Source organism: Trachemys scripta, chromosome 3, assembly GCF_013100865.1.
Source record: "Trachemys scripta elegans isolate TJP31775 chromosome 3, CAS_Tse_1.0, whole genome shotgun sequence".
NCBI classification, from domain to species: domain Eukaryota; kingdom Metazoa; phylum Chordata; order Testudines; family Emydidae; genus Trachemys; species Trachemys scripta.
Window position 1 is genome coordinate 140,852,499 of NC_048300.1, and position 16,507 is coordinate 140,869,005.

A 16,507-nucleotide genomic window follows, 5' to 3' on the forward strand; every position below is an offset into this window, starting at 1 on the left:
CCAGTGGCCAGGACCCAGGCAGTGTGAGTGTCACTGAAAATCAGCTCGCGTGCCGCCTTTTGCATGCGTGCTATAGGTTGCCTAACCCTGCTATAGATCATCAGCTACATGGGGAAAACTAATAAGATAGGGCTCACAGTTGCCTCCAAGACAACTCCTCAGACATCCACAAAAGGCACTGGAGATTGGGTGTGTCACCAGTGCTCTCAGCCTTTGCTAAGACTGAATTTCATTCCTTTGCAAAGGGTCAGCACAAGGACTATACACTACTTAAATCCTCCTTAAGTCCTATTTTGAAGATTTAATTGGTTCATATGGTTTGTGCTGGCCCTCTGCACAGGGTGAACGTCAGATTAACAGAAAAGTGAGACACCTAAAGTCACCTCAAATCTAAAGCTTACATTTGGCAGCATGACACTAATTGAATTTTACAAATATAAACGTTTCCTCCCATATTTCCTGATATTTACACATCTGTATTTCCCATGATGATAAAGGAATTGATCATTAACACTGGCTTACACTTTCCCTTATCTTTTCTCTAAATCACATTCATGGCTTCTGAATAAATGTATATAATCTGTTGCTTCCTAATAAGCCAGTATCTACTCCATAGCATAAATCAGCCACACAGGATACTCTGTAGATACTATGATCAGCATTCTGTCATCCAGGACATCTGTCAGGTCAAATAAATCTAATATCCAATGAAGAGTGCCAAGAAGATTAGTTAAGATATAAGTGAAATATTGTAATATTTAAATAGTTATGTAAAACCTTCATGAGAACAAGTTTCCTCTCAAACAAACTAGTAACACTTTCAAAATATATTTTGTTTTAGGGGCGTGGCATTTTTGCAAGTGGAAGCCCCTTTGACCCTGTGACGATTCCAAGTGGGCGCACTTTCTATCCTGGACAGGGTAACAATGCATATGTGTTTCCTGGAGTTGCCCTTGGTGTTGTTTCATGTGGATTGAGATACATAAGTGAAGAAATTTTTCTCACTACTGCTGAGGTGGGTACACTATTCAAAATAATTTTTAAAAACCTTTAAAATCAGTGATTATGTAATAAACACTAAAATAAATATCCAAATGCTATCTTTCAAATCAGAAAACAATATTTCCTTTTAACATTTTAGCTCTTTATTTGTAAGGTAATATAAGTTTTCTACTGCTATAAATACATTTATATATTTTAAGCAGTTATTTTGATAAAGAAGTTAATATTAGTTGGGTTCAGATGTCCAGTATGAAATTCACTTCATCATTTAATATTTCGCACTCTGAAATCTGGATACAAGATGACACTATCTAGACCACGGGTTCTCAAACTGGGGGTTGGGACCCCTCAGGGGGTCACAAGGTTATTACATGGGTGGGTCGCGAGCTGTCGGCCTCCACCCCAAATCCCGCTTTGCCTCCAGCATTTATAATGGTGTTTAAATATATAAAAACGTGTTTTTAATTTATAAGGGGGATCACACTTGCTATGTGAAAGGGGTCACCAGTACAAAAGTTTGAGAACCACTGATCTAGACCTTTAATCACATTTGAGGAGTTGATCAAAGAGCAAGCTGGAACAAAAGGTTTAATTTCTAAGATGTATACAATTTTGACCGAAAAAGATATTGATAAGTAAACAACCCCGATGAAAGGATGTGAGAGGGACCCAGACAAAGAATTTGATCTGAATGAGTGGGTCTCTGTGTGGGAAAGGGGATATGTATCTTCAATTTGTGTCTGTCATAAAGCAAATTGTTATAAATTACTGTTTAGATGGCATTTAAGTCAAGTTAAAAACAGTCATATTTTTGCTACTAGGAAGGCGCTCTGTTGGAGTGGTTGTGAGGAAAGGTGAACATACTTGCAGATGTGGTGATTGTGGAATTAGACAGTTTTGGGAAGAAATTTTTAGCAATTCATCTTTATGGTCAAATAGTACCTTCCTAGAGATCCCCTGACCTGCTTACTTAATGGTCCAGTAAAGGATCTACATTTTAAACAGAATGACAAATTAATTTTTTATTGTTAGCAGCAAGACTTTGTATTTCACATTATTGGAAAAATGTGACTTCTCCTCCTATGGAATTTAGGTATAAATTGTTCTTGCAATAGAAAAGCTTTCATGCCAAGTACATACTATGATGTTTTGGAGTCCACCCTGACCAGTAAGGGGTTCTGACACCACCAGCCCTGTAGGTTTAGAGGACTTTAGGCACCTTTTTGCTATGCAGCTGTGGTTCAATTCTCTGACACCAGTAGCCTGCCCACAAACATAAGGCTTCACCAACCAAGTTACTCTTTCTAGGGTGACACCAAAAGCCGCCCCCCCTCCAGTCATAGGTCTCCCGAAATACATCGTCCTCACATTCTTAATTACCAGACACTTGGAACATTCCCCTCTGGTTTGTTACCCATGGAGGCAGGAAACCAGCTCACTTTGTAATATATACTCCATGCAGTTTGCACACCAGAGATCTGCTTGGGATAAAAATAAACAAAAAGTTTATATATAAATTTATTTAAAAACTTCTTTATAAAAAATAACCCACAGGTTCAAAAATGAAATAGTAAGGGAAAACAAACATATACACGTTATACAGAAAATAAACATACAGACGCCACCTCTGGCTTTACTTTCATATTAGCTAAAATCATTTTTCTAGGGGATTATTTTCTAAGAGTTATCTATTGCTTTAAAGCAATTCTCCAGCATGCCCCCCTAGCTGTTGGAGGTATCTGTCCCCCAAGTTCTGATTGGCCTTCAGTTCAAACCCTTTCCATTTTAAAAGGGTTTGCATTTTTTTCAGTCACTATAGATATTCAGAGTGGGGGAGACTCCCTCCTTTCTTGGGTTCCAAAGATGAATTTTTCTTTTCAGTTTCAACTGTTCCTGTTTGCTTGGATGGTTCCATATTGGTTTTTTTCTGGGCTGGACAATGGCTAGGTGCTCAAAGCCAGACTTGTCTGGTTGGAGAGGTAGCTTCTTCCTGCCTGATTGCTTTACCACCCTGTTGTGAAGTGATGCTGAAGTTGCACCACAGTTACCATTACATTTTATATATATACACACACACGTATCTTGTGTACATATCTCATAATGATTATTAAGTTCAGTGCATTATAAAATTTCATAAAAGATCTTGATATCCTCTTACAGGAAAACAACATAGTATTCAATTGGTTGGTTTAATTGCTTTTATTTTTAGGTTTAAACCTTCTGTTCTCCCCCTGGGGTGTCTGGACCCTGATTGTCACATGTACACAAGAGAAACACCAAAAAGAGCCATCACATTTATTTGACCAACAAAATTGGCAGAATTTTAAAATGTGCGCAGAATTTTATTTTTTTGGTGCAGATTTTTTAATTTTTTTGGCACTGAATGCCCTCAGGAGTATGTGCATCTCTCTATCTATCTAATGCTATACAGAGAGACACAACCATAGGGAGATACTGATATAAGTCTGGACTAAAGGAAACTCTACCAAATACCTTATCCATATTTGGATGTGTTTATTATTGCCTTCATTATTATTTGTAATTCTTTCAAGAGTATCTTTATCTTGTTAGAGTCTTTAGCCCAAGGGTTTTTAGCATTTTTTGTAGTGGAGTTCTCTTGTGAGAAATTGGTGGAAGGGTTCCCTCATAATGTTTTTCCTTGTGCCATGCTCTGCTACAGTTACCACCATCTTTTTTTTCTTTCCATTTTCTCTCCTGACCTTTTCTGTCTCTGTTCGTTTCTCTTATGATTATCTTTTATTCTCTGTTGTATTTTACTTTCTAATTTTTGTTCTTTTTTGCTGTCTTGGTGTGAACTTTCCCTTCCTGCTCTCCACTTAACAGAAGACTATATGTGACTGGGAGGTTTGGGAAGGTCCACCATTGGTGGTGCTAAGAGGTCAGTCATACATAACTGAGAGTCATGGGAGCAAAGGAGAAAAGTTTGGGACTATGAGTTGCTGTCGGAGCCTCCTACCTGCACATGTGAGCTTGCCCTGTGACCATCTGCATTAGCTGCCACTGTGGGAACAGGGACAAAGAGCCTCTCATTGCATTACCCATAGTCATATTAGCAAATTTAGAGTAGGAAGGAGCAGGTTGAGCATTATGGAACTTTCTCCACCCTTACTGTTGTCCTCTCTTCCTATTGACTTTTCTGGAGCTTAGGTGGCTCCTCTCTCGGCATTCTGGCTTCTTATGTTCCCTTCCTTAAGCACCCAAGTCTCCCCAAGCCATTTATGGGGAGCCTGGGCACCTAACTCAAAACTGAGGATTCCACTAGGTAGCAGGGCATGGAAGGGGTTAGGCATTGCAACAACTAAAGTACCTTTGTGTATTTAGCCCTCACTGCTATGACCCCATCACTCCAGTCCCTGAATCTCTCCACTGGTGTCTTTTCATATTAATTTCAGCCTCCTTATCCTTCATAATCCTATCCACAACTTTGCTATTATTTGCATCTATACTGTCTTGACTTATTACATTCCTATGTAACCTCTGCTACTATGTTTGGAATAGTCTCGCCCATCTTCCATGTACAAAGCAACACTTCCTCTTCCTTTCAAATACCTTCTTTCTTAGTCTTCCTATATTGCTGTCCAGCCACTAATGTTTCTATTCTTTCTTGCACGTGAATGCTTGTCTCATATATTGTATTTTTCTTAATTAGATTAAAAACTCTTCAGGGTATGGACCCAGTATTTCTACATGTTTGTAAAGTCTGGTGCACATTTATGGCACACATTACATAAATAGTCAAACCTTTTGCACCAGAAATCAGTTTTCCCAAACAACTAATCATCTATAGAGGCACCAAACAAGACACACACAGACAAAATATGAAGAGACTAAAGAGACAAAATATGAAAAGATTCAAAAACTAGAGCTCAAAACTCCATAAACCTCTTAGCATCACAGAAGTAGGCAACACCCAACGAATGAACCATATACTACAAGTGTGTTGCCGGCACAGAGTGCCCGAGGACAGCAACAGCGGGGTCCGTTGCCCGGTGTGCTTCGTACCAATGAACACACCAGGGTGGAGAAGCAATCAAAGTTTATTTGAGATCTCAAAGTGGTGCAAGGAGACAGGCACGTCTCAAATCAAGCACACCACATAAGCAGCCTTTGTCTTTTATACAGTTTGTAACTAAGCCTTTCCCTTTTTCCCCGTCCTTTCTCACCCCCCCTCCTCCATTCTCCCTCTGGCTACATTACACGAACTTGGCTGGGAGGCTTGTTCTCACTGTTTCTTTCTGCAAGTAATCTTGTCCTTTAGTTAGAAGCATGTAGGTTTCCCTTATCACTACTGCTTCCCAGCTGCTGGCCTGTGAGGTTAGTAAAGTTTAACATGCAGGGGCTTTGATTCACTTTGGCCTAGAGCGGGGGGGCTTCATCGACTCTCGGGTCTTCCAACCCCCCGAGTTACCTAGGGTGATGCCTACTAACACCAACAAGTGCATACCAAAGCATTCAGTGAAAAATAGACTCCTTCTGTTCACAGCTCCATGAGGAATGAAATATTTATAGATATAAGGCTAAAGCACAGCTGATGAAGAGCCAGTGAAAGAGACAAAGAAGAAATGGCAAATAGAGAAAATAATTTTCCAAATTCATAGATTCGAAGGCCAGAAGGGACCATTATGATCATCTAGTCTGACCTCCACTATAACACAAGCCACAGAACTTCCCCAGAACAATTCCTAGAGCATATCTTTTAGAATAATATCCAATCTTGATTTAAAAATTGCCACCACAATCCTTGATAAATTGTTCCAGTGCCTAATGTATGCACTTATGACTCCTTATTTTTTGCTTTCCATAGAAATCAAAAATGTAACCTCTGCAGTTTTCTATGAAACTTAGTTTAGGGTTTCAGCTCTCTTAAGATTTCCTTCTCCATCATCTCCTCCTGCTTAGTTTCAGTGATTGTTTGGAATTTGTGACTTCACAATATTTTCCATGACAGACCGTGTATGTTACACGTACACACTTTGCTTCATGATCCGTCAGAAAAGAGTATGATTTGTGATTGAAAAACTCTTATTCAAACCAAGTATGTTTAATTATTGGCAACAGCTAAAATCAGACATTTAAAAAGAAAAGATTAATTTAAATTATTTTCTTTTTCAATCTGCAGCCATTTTTCTCAGATTGTGGACTCATAAATTAAAATCATATTGAACCTGATCAATACTTGGAAGGGAGACCTCCAAGAAAAAATTAGGTTCTGAAGGAAATGAAACTAGTGAATTAGTAGGTGGCATCCTTTCTTTTGAGTCAGTATTCAGGCAATCCCCCAGAATGCAATTAGGGTTAGAAGACCATTTTGCTGTAATCTAGTCTTTCAGATTAGATTTCACATTACAACCCTGATCATTGAAAGTTATTAAAGATCCCGTGGAACTTTCAAAAAAATAAGCAGGTGTTATCCCTTATGTACTGGGTAAACTCCAATGTATTATTATTGCTACAAGTATTTACAGGGTTTTACTGTGCTTTCTACGTACACCTTACACCAAGTAGAATCTAACAGCTTCACAAAAATGTGGAGCACAGTTCAAATATCCACAGCAGCTGACTAAGTGTCTTTGAGGACACCTAAGACAGTGGGTAGCATCCAGAAGATTTAAAAACAAGTGAATCCAGCAAATATTATGGAAAACCTAGATGAAAAGAAGCTACATTTCATCCTGATTGTGAGGCTCAGACACATTCCCAACAGCTCCAGAGATTAGAATACCCAGCTCCCAACTCCTCCAAGCTTTTCTTCTTCCTCCTGCTGAAGTTGTCTTGATGGAGCAAAGGCAGGAAAGTGGGCTCAAACAACTGGGACCCAGGCTATTCAGCACCTTGAATTTCATCTGCAAGATAACTAGAAGCAAATGTAGTATGTTGCTCCTTTGGTCTACAATACTTACTGGTGGGCAGCTGCATGCTGTACCAGCTGGAGTTTCCAACACTAGTTTTGTTAAGCAAGATATATTCTGGCATCTTTAAAAAGTGCCATCAGCTTGCCCTCTCGCTGAGGGACATTCACAGTTTCCATCAGTAAAATTAGTAAAAGGCCAGACTGTTTCCATTGGCTTTAACCATCCAAGAAGGGCAATGATCCATCTCATAGGACTTTGGATAATTACATCCTGCCTGCTCAAATCCTCCCCTGTAATTTCAATTGGATATGGTATTCTTCACTTACTGTCCTAAACTGCTGCGTGTTGTTAAACAGTTGCCTCATTTCTTTCTAGAAGTAGCTTCATTTTGGTTTGGGTTAAGTGATTCCCATATATAGTTTGTAAAGTGTTTTGGAATACTGCTGGATGAAAGGTTCTATATACATGAATTGAAACATGTCTTAAGTGGCAGTCCAAAAGACTAGCAAAAACTGGTTGCTGACAGAGGCAGTTTTTACTAGCAGTCAAACAACGTTGTTCTGGAAACTGGGCTGATACAGTACTTTTAAATCGCTTAAAACAGGGTCTGCCTCCTGACAGTGCAGATTTTGCTGTATAAGTTATTATGCAGTATTCAAGTCCCTCATGAAATTTTACATGAGCAAATATCTTTACCCTATATAGTCAGTCTTGGTAGCTCAGAAGTTTATACACAGCCATTCATGATACTTATGGGGATAGAATACTCACAATTGGTCTCATACTGCAGGCACTAATTGTGCTGGAAACAGCAGCATGTTTGAATCTCGAGTGAGTGTGGGAGGAAGCTCACCACTCGGTATTGAACTGTGTGAACAAGCAAGAGCTAGGAGTAGCATGGATGGGCTACTGAGGGAACCCTCACCAAAAAAGGTCACAAATCATTGAGGGTAAGAGGTGTTAAAAGTTTCCATTGAAGTCCTGAGGGAAGGGAAGAAAAGGGGTATAAATCTTCCATAAAGGACTAAAATCACAGTATACCTTGCTTGTCATGTAGGTTTTGAAATAATTATGATATTAAAAGCTGAAAAACAATTGTGAATGGAAGTGCCAAGCAAGCTCCAGATTTTAAAAGACTCCCAAAACATAACTGTTAAATGAAAAGACCTTCTTAGCATGTAATGTAGGCTTATCTGTAAAAGAGAGCTATTGAAAATATGAAGCCAGGCTGCATGCCTGCAACTATTGACCTCTTGCTTTGCCACCTCTTCAATTAATTCTGATAGAAGGAACAGTTCACTTATTGTAAGTACCTCAGATTCTGTTTTCAGGTGTTCTGCCCTTCATATCAAGTAAAGTAGAATGTAACTGATTTTGGATGATAAAGCTAAGGTACTGTGAGCTATAATGCCTCCTAATTGCAGGCAATTTCTCTGCAATGACAAGGAACATTACCTGTTCCTCTAAACTTTACCAAGCACAACAAAAATGTTCAGAATTATAAACTAATGAAATACTCTTGGCGCTATAAAGCCTACAGTTAGTTCACTTCAGAGATAATCCCGTTAAACCTTTTCATTAAAGAAAATATGTTCCCAAATAGCCAAGATGTCTGCACCTGGTTGATACCATGTGCTCAGTCTTGGATGACATCCATTTAAATGCTGGACTATTTCCCTTTCTATTAAAAACATAAATTAATTGAAAATGCTTTTACTTAGTCATAGTACACTTGAAGAATGTGAAATTTCCTTTAAAAATATTAGTTTGTGGTTGTGTTTATACACTGTTTCAAATACCTTGTTATAGAAGTACAGCACAGAAACTCTTTTGGATTCTGTGTGAGCTAAGGTTGTCACTGGTCTCATCCAGAATAGTGTCCAGTTTTTATTCTCCAACTTGCTTCCTGTAGTCTCCTGCTACAAAACAAAACATTTCACTTCACATTTTCTCTGCGATGCTTTAAGCTAGCAGCAGCTAATTTCTTCAAGCCTTGTGTCCCCAGCAAAATCCTAACCTGTTAAATCCAAGAATAAATCAAATTAGAAACAACAGATCTCACTTATTCTTCTGACAAATATAAATATATGTCCTGTTTTATCAAAGAGCTTGTTTACCCTTGGGGGGTGAGGGGTGGGGAGCAAACAACCACTAGTTGTTAAGGGGGAAACCAAAATAAAATAAAATAAAACAGGATTATATTTTCTATTCCTAATTATTGTGGCTCCCTCTAGTGGATTTTTAGTGGCCAATACGCTTTTCAAGATCAATTTAAAATGCTGATAGTTTGATAGCAATAGTTTGCATGCATGTGAATGTACTGGGTATATAACCTGCCATTGTCTTGGCCAGCATTCCCTCTTCCAATAGAATTTAAAATAAGGCTGTGTGTAAATGACAGTTAAGCACGATTCCTCGATTTACTTAAAGTTACTATAATAACGTCACCCCTTTTTAGCCTGAGTGGTTAGCCAATATTTAGGGTCTTGGAGGTTGTTTCCACTAGGGCTATGTCTACACTACTGCAGTAAGTCTACTTAGCTACGCAACTCCAACTACATGAATAACGTAGCTGGAGTCGATGCACCTTAGGTCGAGTTACTGCAGGGTCTACACTGCGGGGCGTTGACGGGAGAAACTCTCCCGTTGACTTACCTTACTCTCTCATCTGGAGAACGATCTGCTGTCGATTTGGTGGGTCTTCACTAGACCCACTAAATCGACTGCCGGTGGATCAATCTCAGAGCTTCGATCCCAGCTGTAGTGTAGACATAGCCTAAAAGAAAAAACTGATGTTAGATATTTCTTTGATGCAATCTTGTTTATTTACAAAGAATGTATACAAAATCCTGTTTCCCTGGACACAGTAGGAATCAAACAACAGGAGAAAGCTTCTTTGCTCACTGTTCCTCCAAGTCACTTTCCAGCCAGCTCTCAGCCTAAAGAACATTCACTCTGGGCTTTCTGCTTCTCTTGTCTCCTTGGAAAGCTGCTTTCTCTGTCTTCTTCTGACTCACTGACACACACAGCTCCACCAAACAATACTCCACCCTCAGCATTTGCACTCAGACCTCATGGTTTAGTGCCATGCCATGGTGGTCTGTAATATGGATAGTGGCTTCTGTTGTGTCAGCTATCTCTAAACAAAGGGGCATTTAACTACTCCCTCATTTAGCTTGAATGGAAGGCAGTGATCATGCTCAGTGGCTGCAGTGAAATTTTTAACTGCCCATAGATCAAAGAGACACTGCCTGTGGGCTACCCAATCTACAGCATAACAACAACATTTAAAAGCCTAATGTTATCTAAAATCAAATTAAATTCAATGCTATGACTCAAGACAAACGATAAAGCTCTAGAAAGGCAAGGTGAATGAAGTAATATATTTTATTACACCAACTTCTGTTGGGGAAAGAGATAAGCTTTTGAGCTACCCAGAGCTCTTCTTCAGGTCTGGGAAAGATACGCAGAGTAAATACAAGGTGGAACAGATTGTTTAGCATAACTAGTTAACACAGACATATTCTAAGAGACCATTCAAGCTGAAGTGGCCTGTTAACATCCCTGCAGTCATAGGTCAAAAGAGGGAGATTAGTGGGTTGGAGATTGTTGTAATAAGCCCTAAATCCAGTGTCTTTATTCAGACTGTGTTTTTTAGTGCCTGGTTAGGGTTGCCAATTTTGGTTGGACATATTCTTGGAGGTTTCATCACATGACATAATCTTTAATTAAAGATTAATCTTTAATTCCTGAGGACTCCCAGGAAAATCCTGGAGGGTTGGGAACCCTATAACTTGGCAAAGTTATGAATTTAAGCAACCAGGCTCATCTTTTGAAGGTGTTGTGCTGGTTTCCTTTGAGGACAAGGATTGAGAAGTCAGATATGGAGTGATCGTTTTGTGAAAAGTGTTCAACCATGAGTGATATGGTATTTATCTCTTCTATTATTTTTCTGTGTGACTTCATTCGAGAGCAGTGATTGTCTCATTTCACCCACATACTTGTTATGGGGCATTTAGTGCACTGGGATAGGTACACCGCATGTGTAGGACCCATGGTTTTTGAAAGATGTGTTGTGGGAGGTATTGATCATTGTAGCAGTGAAGATATGTCTGCATGTTTTGCATCTATTGTTATGCCAGGTTCAGGTGCTACTTTGAGTTGCTGGGTCTTGGTCTGTGGAGAGCTCGCCTCTGTTGATGAGGTTCGGGGGTTGTTTGAAGGCAAGAAGAGGTGAAATACACCAGTATTTCAAGGTGTGGTCTCATACAGTATAGGTTACAGCTGTTTAATGATACCCATATGGGGCTTCCAGTGTGGAGTAATAGGTGACAACTAGGGGTGTGCAGTCGGAGGGTTTTTATCCTCTTGTATTGAAGCAGGTTCTCTTGGGGTATTTGCATGGCCTGTTCCATGATGTGATCTACTTCTCTGGTGGAGTGTCCTTGTTTGGTGAAGGCAGTTTTAAATGTGTTAAGGTCTGTATCCCAGATTTTCTCCTCAGAGCATATTCTGTGGTTTCTGAGGGCCTGGCTGTAGATAACAGATTTCTTGGTATGTTTGGGGTAGTTACTGGATCTGTGGAGGTAGTGTGATGATCCATGAGATTCTTGTATATAATTGTCTGTAGGGTTCCATTGTTGAAGCTGATTGTAGTGTCCAGGAAGTTGATGCTAGTGTGGAGGGTTCTAGTGTTAAATAAAGCTCTAGGTTGCTTTCTTTTTCGGGTATGTGTCCATGTGGATTCCACTGTAGGTATGCATGTGCCCCAAGCATGTGAATTTGGCATCTTCGCATTGCAATGTCCAGCAGGGCAGGGTATGCACCCTGAGCCTCCTCATGCTTTAGTGTGAGGATATAAAGGGTGAAGCAGCCCTGACCCTCCCTCAGTTCCCTCTTACCACCCATGCCAGCAAGACAGAATCTGGACTGTTTCTAACCTGCTTCTGATTTTCAGAATTCTTCTCCAGTGAAAACCATTTTTCTTCATTTCTTCATTATATTAATTTATTTGTTTGATTTTTGTTGCATGCTCCCCCACTCTACCCTTCAAAAAAGCAGTAGTCAGGACAGACATGGGGAGACCCTGTGTGTACAGTAGGTCAAGGCACTTTGCACTAACTGCTAGCTGTGGCAGTTTCAAAACCTACCAGGTTCAATCCCGTCCTTCCTGCAATGGACTAATACCTATCATAGATGAACACAGCAATGCCTGTTCTGTCTCGTAGAAGCACATCTCCTAGACAAGCATGCTATCTACTGCTCCTTTTCAGCATTCACCTAGAAATCCCGAGAGACAAGGCTCAAAGTACACCATAGGAGCAATCCATAAGGGTAGCCACAGATCCAGGAATGGAGACATCCCCTGTCTCTGGGGAGTGTCCCACTGACTGTGAACCACACGCCCAGTACCAGCAGGGAAAGGAAGATGAAGAGGGTGCACACTACCTGAGCACTGAAGGCCTCAGTGCCGACTACGTCACCAGCTCCAGAGAAAAGAAACTCAGCACTGTCTTTTGGAGCAAAAAGGCTTGCCTGCACTGAGTGCAAATGCAACTGAGAATGGGCAACATATCCATCCCCCAGAGAGTACTCTGGACCGAGAAAGAAGCTCTCAAAATCTTCAACACCAATGAAGGATAGCACCAAGATTCCAGTAGCAACACCTAGGTTAAGGAAGACAGACTCACCTGTGCCAACATTGACACCAAGACCAGGGCTGTCCCTGGACCCAGAGATCCCAATTTCCTGATACTGAGAACTCTTAGACGAGCCTCCTTCTCTGCTCTCCTTGGCACTGGACCCAGAGACAGAATCCTTTCCAGTAGTGAGATATGCCTTTGACAAGCCCACCCCACTCCCCGCTCTTCTCAGCACTGGATACGGCACTAGCACAGGCTTTGATACAGGGCCCACTACCAATGGAGCCAAAGCCACATCCACTGCCACAGAGAGATTTCTCCTCCCATCATCAGGCAATTCTTTTTCCCCAACTTGAGCAGGGAATCATCATCTGAAAGGTGTGGATAATGCCTGCAAGGATATTTGGAAGGCATGCGGTACTGAATCCCAGTTCAGGACTGGCAGTAGATAAGCCACCCATGATTGGGCTGGTACAAACACAACCTGCCGACATGGCAGTACTGGCCCTAGCAAGGCCTGCCCTCCAACAAACTTTGGCGTGGAACTCCTTCACATGTCTGGATTAAAAGAAAGAGGTCTCGGTCACCACCAGCATTGCTGGCTAGAACTTCCTCACCAGAACAGGAGGGATCTTTTGAGAACATGGTGGAAGCAGCAAGGGAGACACTCCAGCTTCCTTCTGCTCTGAAGTAACTGGCAGTAAGCAGTAACCTTTTCAGAACAATGGGCATGCAGGGTATCAGCTGCATCAGTCCAACAGAGATTGGAGTATAGCTTTCCAAAATTCTGCATCTGATCTGGCAGCCAAGTCCAGTGTGTAATGCTTGAAGTCACATATGCAGCTTGCTCCATGAAGCAGCTTTGCAGATCTCAGATATTGGTATGTTGTGGAAGCCTGCTGAGGATGCCATTTGATCTCTGGCGGAGTGAACTCTAATAGTGAGAGAGGTACATACACTGTGTTATCCATTTTACCAGTCAGCTATAACCACAAATAGACGTGGGGCCATTCTGAAAGATTTGGTCCTGTCAAAATAACACTTAAGAGCCCTGGACATATCCAAGCTCTGAAGCTTCTTCTCTGGCATGTTGTTTTGGAAAGAACACAGGTAGGTTGATGGATTGATTCTAATGAAATTCTGAAACCACCTTGGTAAGGAATTTGGCTTAAGGTCTCAGTACCACATAGTCTCAGTGAAATGCTGCATATGGAGGAAGATAACAAAGAAGAAAACAAAAGCACAGGAATAACTAAAAGTCAATACACATTTAAAGAAAATATGAAAATACATGCATATATTTAACGGCAACTTTATTTTCTACAAAATATTAGATTTAAGAACTGTGAACAGCAGTGCTATGCAGAGAACTTCGTATCTGGCAAAATCAGAAAGTGTACTTACTATGAAAGTTGCTTTTGAACTGATTTACTGTAAAGTAGGCTTGTGGGTTTAAAATAAATCTACCTTCTGCTCTATTTCTAGGTGATAGCTCAACAGGTTTCAAAGAAACATTTAGAGGAGGGTCGTCTATATCCTCCATTAGTCACTATTCGAGATGTGTCACTGAAAATTGCTGTGAAGGTAAGTGATTTCAGTTCATTCTGCAGCCACTCTCCACTACCGATGCACTTTGCATGTGTTAAAATTAGATTAGCTGAAGTAAAATATTTTCAGGATTCATTAGTCATTTTAAATCAATCTTGATATGAAGCAAGCAGAGTGTTTTTTAAAATTTCAAATCCTTACAGTTCAGGCATAGGAGTGAAGGAGCTGAGAATATGATATACTCAGTGTTTAATTACAGGTGACTACAGTAGAATGATGTTTCTACTGCTTATTCTGTACCACCTGGTTAGTTGCTTGTGCTGTTCCTAGCACCTGATCCATGAAGTTTGGAACCTATACTGTCAATAGTTTTCTATCCTGTAGTTGCCTTTCAGGAGAATAAATGCCTTCTCACATGCCAACCTCCTCCTTCCTTTGGCCTGCTGCTGCTTGATTTTGTTCCAATTCTCCTTATCTTGACCCATCAGAACAAATAGTTGTTTTGTGAAGTCAAATATATGTTTTTCATGCATGGATTTTGCCAAATTGACTGCACTATGTCAGTAGCTTATAAAGTGCCCAAAGTAATTTGATAACCCATAGATTTGGCAGCACTGAAAAACAACAGACTTAGCCCTATTTCTACATTCCCTGTGGCTTTTTGTCTCCCATGAGTTCTCAGTTTTATTTCTGAGTGGGTTATCATGTTATAGATAATCCCATTTACTGAACAGCCTTTTGGAAGAGTGGTGTTGTCAATAGCTCCCTATCTGTGGAATGGTTCCCTTTGATTCATTTGGTAACAGGATCCCAGGTACATATAAAAAGCCTTGTTTTAGTTCACTTCTTTTCAGGCTGATAATAGCTGTGTTCCATAGATGTCAAAACATCTCTAAACAGACTTCTCAGGCTAAAATCATACTGCCTTTGTGCTTGGTAAATCCTTTCAGAAAGTGCTGGAAACTTTCTTCCTCTATTCACTGTGACAGAATTAATTTTTTTTAACTTGGGTGCAAAATTTAATAGAAAAAAATGGAAAATTTGTAACTTTATTAATTCATTTCTGGTCTGATCTCTCTCCTGGTTGGAGATATGCTCTAGGAATTATTTTGGGGAAGTTCTTTGGCTTGTTTTATACAAGAAACCAGACCGTCCCTTCTGGCCTTCGAATCTATGAGCACTTGGGCTGTGCCTGTTTTCCAGCAAATACTGGAAGCAGTTCAGGCTTGTATACAGGGCTCCAGGGCTTGGCCACACCTTTCTGCCTTCGAGCTAGATGAACGTTTCCAAAGATATATTGAAATACTGAATTTCCATTAGGAGAGAAATTTAAACTTTAACAGTAATGACTTATTCAATGGTGATAATTATATGCATGGACCCAAAGAGGAGCTCTTGTGGAAATACCCAAAGAATTTCAGAGGGGGCAGGTTGAGGTCAAGGTCAATCCCTGAAAGCAAATTACAAGGTAACTTTTCCATTTGGGATCATAGCCTCTCCCCAAGACTAAGACATTTGTAATATAGGGAGGCAGTGATAAGAAGGAAAAAGAAGATGGTTCGCCCTATTTCTAGGGAAGGAGGTTTAATCTGTTTGGGGAGTAAAGAATGCTACATCTTGGGGGTCGGAGGAAGAGAGAGAGAGAGCATGTGCACAACACACAGATTTTTTTCAGCCAGCTGCTGCCCTTTCTGTTCAAGAGGCCACAGTGGAAAATAAGTGGGTTCAGATTTCTTCTGAATTCAGTTTTTCTGTAGCCACATATGCTTTGGTGATGCACAAGGCATTTCGTTTTCTTTTTATTTGAAATTTCCCAGGAATTTAATGAGGCTTATAACAAAAATTGAAGAACGGGTGAAAATTGGTGGGGGGGGGAGAGAACTTCAATTTTCTGGGTTAATATTGGGGGATGGAAGGACAGAAAAGAAGCAACAAATAGAGAAAGGTAAGACTATTCTGACCCAACTCCCTCCTCCGGAAGGAGAGATGGCAGCTTGGTAATCTGGGTGGCCTGGTTTACTAAACCAAAGCGGGCCTGGAACTGGAGAACATAAGGGCGCCATCTTCTAAGGCTCCCTCCTCTAGTCTTCTGCCTCCAGGCCCGCTCCAGAAGGAGAGATGGTGGCTCTGGTACCTGGGCCATCCAGGTTACTGAGCCACCATCTCTCTTCCTGGGAGCAGAGAATTGGGTCCGGGAATTTCAGCAAGTGGGGGGGGGGGGGGGTGTTAGGACTCAAGCACTGATAAACACACGCACATCCATGGGTATCTTCCACTATGTTGTCTTACTTTAACTGGCTCACATTTACACTTTGACTAATTGATTAATAACAAAAACATTTCTATTCAATGTAGTGTATTAGATTTTCTTAACATGATCAGTATTTTCATGTATGAGAGAGGTCCAAAATTTGGGTTACAATTGGTAAAAAATACAAATAA

At 40.5% G+C, this 16,507-nt stretch overlaps 1 protein-coding gene across 1 annotated transcript in view; it reads left to right on the top strand.

The window, feature by feature from the left end:
* The window catches only part of ME1 (malic enzyme 1), a 312,509-nt gene that overhangs the window by 293,723 nt on the left and 2,279 nt on the right, over positions 1 to 16,507 (top strand). The window contains exons 12-13 of the mRNA XM_034766123.1: positions 842 to 1,015; positions 14,003 to 14,101. Coding sequence (XP_034622014.1) covers positions 842 to 1,015; positions 14,003 to 14,101 — 273 coding nt within the window. The remainder of the gene's footprint in view (positions 1 to 841; positions 1,016 to 14,002; positions 14,102 to 16,507) is intronic.